The sequence below is a fragment of the Schistocerca gregaria genome, chromosome 1, assembly GCF_023897955.1.
Source record: "Schistocerca gregaria isolate iqSchGreg1 chromosome 1, iqSchGreg1.2, whole genome shotgun sequence".
Classification (NCBI taxonomy): Eukaryota; Metazoa; Arthropoda; class Insecta; order Orthoptera; family Acrididae; genus Schistocerca; species Schistocerca gregaria.
The window spans coordinates 308,071,281-308,077,280 of record NC_064920.1 but is presented as its reverse complement, the minus strand read 5'-3'; the positions used below and the strand labels follow the sequence as shown (position 1 = coordinate 308,077,280).

Sequence of the window (6,000 nt, the reverse complement as noted above, 5' to 3'; positions counted from 1 at the left end):
ATGCCTGTGCTCAGTTTCGACCATTAGGGATATCTTTTGACTTTGATTGTCTTATCCTATATAGCATCTAGTGATTTGATTGTGCAGAGGTGTAGTTATTTCATTAAAAACGCATCATTTTCTGGTGCACTAATCGATCCACTCCTAATCGAATTTTAAAGTAATCACATTTTATGCGTAAGTGAAGCCATTCTAGCAATTTTTTCTTTTGCATAGATGAATTATGGTTGCGCTGTTCACTTTTATTCTTTCCTGTTTTTTTTTTTTTTTCATTGCCTACCAAACAGCAAAGGGTCCGACATCCGAGCCACGCTGTTACAACACTCTCATCCCCCCACAACAAATGATTACATGACCATGCTGATCATTGGTGCAGCATATCATGGCCCAGTTGCCTCCCAGTTAGGACAGCCGGAGACAGTGGTCATGTGTGTAAATTTGATGGGTGATTGTGTGGGTGTATGTGTGGCGATACACATCTGAGTAAATTAGCTTACCATGCTTATTTTCATTCTCCGTTGTCCTATGGCATCATATTCTGGGGTAACTCATCAGTGAGTAAAAGAGTGTTCATTGCACAAAAGCATGTAATCAGAATAATTGCTGGAGCTCATCCTAGATCATTCTGCAGACACTTATTTAAAGAGCTCGAGATCTTAACTGTAGCCTCACTATATATATATTCACTTATGAAGTTTGTTATTAACAATTCGAACGAATTCAAAAGTAATAGCAGTGTACATGGCTACAACACTAGGAGAAAGTATGATCTTCACTACTCTAGGTTAAATCTAACTTTGGCTCAGAAGGGGGTAAATTATACTGCCACGAAATTCTTTGGTCGCTTACCTAATAGCATCAAAAGTCTAACAGATAGCCATATAGCATTAAAAAGGAAATTAAAAGAATTTCTTAATGGCAACTCCTTCTACTCATTAGATGAATTTTTGGATATAATAAGTGGGTAATTTCCCCAGACCCCACAAAAAATTAAAAATATTAAGTGTCATGTAATATTTTGTGTAATTTAATATCTTGTATAGACACCTTTTATTAACCTGACATGTTCCACATCATTACGAAGTGTCTTATTCATGATCTATGGAACTAGTACTAATCTAATCTAATCTGTGTGTGGATGCATGTGTGTGTGCACTCTTTGCCTCCTTTGTGAAGGCTTTGAACGAAAATATGTGAACACTCTTTTCATTGTGCCTACCTGCTGCTCAGCATGTGAGTAGCGATGTATATCCTTCTCCATATAGTTATTCCCTCATGAAGTTAGTTGTGAATAATCTATTGCTCTTCAACAGAAGCAATGATGTACTCCATTATAATACCAGAAGAAAAAGAATTGACATTCATTACGCCACATTAAAGTTGTCTGTAGCACAAATGGGGCCTCATAATGCTGCAACCAATAGTTTTAATAACTTACCCATTGATATAGAACGCCAGACAGACAGCAAAGTAAACTAAAGTGACAAGTGTCTCTTTGACAACTCTTCTTATTTCGCAGAAGACTGTTTATTATTGAAATGTGTAAATGGTGATGGGTAAGATTTACTGACTAACATTTTTCTGTCTTTAATTAAAAAACAAACAAAGCTTATAAATGATAAGCTTTACACAAAAACTATGTTCATATAAAAGACTCTTTCCACATCATTACAATTTTAATGCAAATGCTACATGAAATATAGAGCTAACCAACTAATTAATTATTAGTATATTAAAAAGCATAGTATAGACTTACATACTTTGAAGACTTCAAAATGAAACTCAAATGGAAGATGAAGCAGATGATCAAAGTAGAAGTACATTCCAATTGCTATATATTTGGATATTTCTAAGAAACTGACACAGTTACTGCCAAGAACATTCTGTGGAAAAAGCAAATACACGTAGGCTACTGTTGCAAAGTTAAACCTATATGTTATTCAATTTGGCAATCATTACTAAAAATACTTAAATACATCTTAATCTAAAATATTTTATGGGCTCTAAGCGTTTCAGAACGTTGTCTTAATCACATATATAGTATTATACAATGTTGGAACATGTGTAAAAATTATATCGGTTTTTTATGCTGTAAATTGCTATTATTGGTCACACAGTGAATGACTCATAATAGGTAAGATTTCAAAGTGAAATGATGTGTGAACAACAATGAAACTAATTCACTGACAGTCTAATAAAACAGAAACTCTATTCTGTATAGAGTTATACTACTACACTGTTATGTTTCTTTGACATTGAAATAATGTTTCACTTTGTTGACATGCACAATATATGATAGCATGTCTTGCTTCTTTCCTCATTGCACACGTTTATGAGCTAGGCAAGTATCTTTTAAATGTGAACATAAAAAATGTTGTGCATATGAGTTGAAATCCAAACATATAACGAACCAGTAAGCAAACAAGCATTGGTTATGGAGTTCCAGCTTCATTTCATATCGATAAAAATACACTAAAAATGGAATTAAATCGTTTACGAAAGCATGCTTTCACAACTCTTCCTTCTCTTCTTGGTTTTTCGAAATGTATCACAAAAAAAACAAGTTACATTAACGAGGCCAAATGTGTCGTATTAATAGAGCAAACATGCATTAAGAAACAGAAATTGCCTCCCTGACACTAAGTTATTCATATAAGCACTGTATTTCTTTATATAAAAAAGTTGAAACAAGAAGCAAACGTACACAGTAGTCTGCTAATGTTTTGGGCTATTTAAGATGGTGGGAGAGCCTGCCCACTCTGCCTTCAAAACAACGTGCAGCATAAGTATATAGCGCCATCTCTCTTGCTTTTTCCAATTCATGGTTTTGTGAGTCTGCATTCCATGGGAATGGACCAAAGAGTTATATATAGGTCGTTGGAATTCTGGCTAGGCCAAAAACTTACGCTTGGGGACCACATTGAACACGTAACCAACCGAACAAATGCGAGATTCAGTCCCATGCTCAACAAGCAAAGTACACTGAATAGCATTGTATCGAGATACATGTATACAACACTTATTAGACCGCTGATGACGTATGCAGCTTCAGTTTGGGAATACACAGCGCCAACACGACTGCGCCGCTTGCAGATCATATAGAACAAAGTGCTACGTATCATAAGCAACACTCCACAATACGCATACACCACGGACCTTCACAGAGAATACCGCCTTGAGACTCTCACGGAGGTGTTCAAAAAACTTGTCACACGGCTGTACAAGAAAACGAGACACTCGAACAGTCCTTTCATCCTTAACCTGGGTAACTAACAGCACAACCATAGGTGGAAACACAACTGCTCAAAAAAACACTACTATTTGGAGACAATTAATCACCTATGGATAACGCCAGAGCACAAATATGAGAAATACAGGTGAATCCCTGCAGCACAGCAAAATTAAATGGCACTGCCAGGTGTAAACTAACCGATAAACAGACAAGGAAGCCTTATTGTACACTAAACGCAAACAAACCCCTTACACAGAGATCGATTTATGACAAATCTACCACTCACATGACAATCTTCGCATGTTACAGGCACAGACGCTGCAGCTGGCCCAGGAGACACTGCAGATTCCCAGCCCACCAGCACCTTCCTGGAAAGGACTGAAACTCTTTATGACGACCTAAGCTAAGACAACGATACCGAGCACTGCACGATACCCAAAACTAACGACTACCCTACCCTTGCATGACCTGTCACGGATGGCAAGAAAACCGCTACTGCTCTTACTACTCGACCAGACTATCACAGAGATTTTTTTCCTTGCGTGCTTGCCTTGGTACTTTTTTCCCCTCTACCCTTGAAACTGCTGCCCTTCGTTTGCTTTCGTCCACTATCTATCTCCTCGATCCGACCGTATTAACAGGTAATCCTACCTAGGCGCACGTATAACATCATGGCTCCACAACCCGTGAAATCCTCGATTAGTAACTAATAAATATGGAGGTAACAGTAGACCTTCTGAGATGAACACCATGTCAGTGTGTGCGTGGGGGGCTCCAACATTTTTTTCTTTCCTTAAATTGGCCATAGATGAGAACCTTTTTGCCAATAGTGACACAACACACTTGACGTTAATTTACTGCAGTTTATAAGTCTGCAGTATGGGTCATAATAAAAGTTTGTTGTTCACATTTATACCTGAACTCATGCATAAGCAGTTCGGACGGTTATTGACATTTCCGTCCCGACAAAGTTACCAGTGTGCCGCTTATGAAGAAAGACAAGGCTGCAGTGGCTTTCAAACTCTCAAGGAAAGTACCATTTTCTGTTTGTGCAGTGACATTATTGGGTTCTTCGGCGCTCCGATGTCCCAGCCTCTCTGTGGCTTGCTTCTTGGATGGTAAAGATCGGTGAAGATCTTAGCTGTGTTTGTCGGTAACCGGTGATATCTGTGTTTACCATGGTGGAAAACTTTGGACCGCATGTGCCTGTGTTTATGTTTGTTATGTGAAACTGTCAAATATGAGGTGTATACTCATTTTTGACCAGTTAAGTGATATATTGTACACAAAATATGATAGAAAGTTTCTTAAACACTTGAAAAAACTGGCTACACAACAAGGACTTATTCGGGAAGGAAAGGTTAGTTAGTAATTTTATGTATTTATCGTAACATTTATGAAGTACTTCATGCCGTTGCTGCATATAAAATAAAAATACTTGTACTCAACTGAATTGTTATATACTTGTAGTTGATTTTCAGTTTTTGAATCTAAAAAGTGAAGTGTTTTAGCATCGTATATTGAATTGCGTAAATTATTCATTACAGGATGAAGACGAGATTAGCCCAAATATCATTATTCAGATATTTTCTCCGATAGTAGCATCTCAGAGGATTATGGGATGCCAATTTGGAAATTCGTATACTTCTATACAGTGTCAGGACGGTACAAATATGGTGTTTGATGAGGTAATTGATTTATTTTATATGTTGTCACCTTTTTCTAATGTTGACGTATAGTAACAAGAATGTTGAAATGATTTTAAAGAAATGAAAACATGAATGATCAACGTGCCTCACGTGTTATAGAGAACAAATATGAGTAACACATGACAGCGACAATTCTATATAAGTTTACTCACATAACACTGTTGTTACGGCGACATAGAACCAAAAGTAGGCGTTGTGTTCCTCGAATGTCAGCGCTATAAAAACCATAAAAACGTGACTGGAGGTGTAAATATCGTGATGAAACATAGATAATGCCTGCCTTTGTGAACCTAATTTTGCCCTGGCGTATTCTTTTTGTAGACGCTTACCAACTTCTTATGAACATGTTGACTTTGCTTTTGCGTAGAAACATGGTGGCTTAAGGTTGTCTCATAATTGAAAGATCTACCTGTGAATTAAGATGCTTCATGTTTGTCCCAGAAAATTGTGTGCTTAGTTTAGGCAACCATGGTATATCATCATTCATTGAATACAAAATAATTCAAAAACCGAAAGTGACTACACATACTCCACACATTTACGCCACAAGACTTACTAAAGCTAATTTTTAGAGACTTTTTGTATATTATCTGCAAGTAATTTGAACACTACTGTAATGTTTCAAGGCAGCTGTCCCTTTCTTCATTGGCTGATGTTGTTGGTAGTCTCCAATTTCAAGAATCAGGTTTATTATTCACACATTAACAAAGTAAAAACTGTTGCATGAACTTTTGTACATTATTACTTAGAATGGAACGACGGAGCATCCATAGTTTGTCACAGCAACGCAAAACAGTGATTAACAAGCAAGGCACAAAGTGTAAGATTTTGTCTTTACGCCATCGTTCGATCTGAAGGTATGTATATGCTCCACGGTGACTTGAGTTGACTCTATTTTCTCTCTTAAAACTTATGTCTCTATGTTTGGTTCAACTCTTTTAGCCATTCATCTTATAATAATCGGTTGTTGGCTTGTTGTCACATAGTAGTGTGATAGTATCTCCATGCAGTTTGGAGACAATTGACTGTCCAACCTTTGAAGCTATAGAGCCTCCTTAT

General features: G+C 37.1%; 1 protein-coding gene across 1 annotated transcript in view; it reads left to right on the top strand.

Annotated features, from left to right (window-relative positions):
- Positions 1-4,325: 4,325 nt before the first annotated feature.
- LOC126343008 (Hermansky-Pudlak syndrome 1 protein homolog) overlaps positions 4,326-6,000 on the top strand; it is a 232,838-nt gene continuing 231,163 nt past the window's right edge. The window contains exons 1-2 of the mRNA XM_050001904.1: positions 4,326-4,592; positions 4,780-4,920. Of these exons, the coding sequence (XP_049857861.1) occupies positions 4,473-4,592; positions 4,780-4,920 (261 nt within the window). The 5' untranslated portion in view covers positions 4,326-4,472. The remainder of the gene's footprint in view (positions 4,593-4,779; positions 4,921-6,000) is intronic.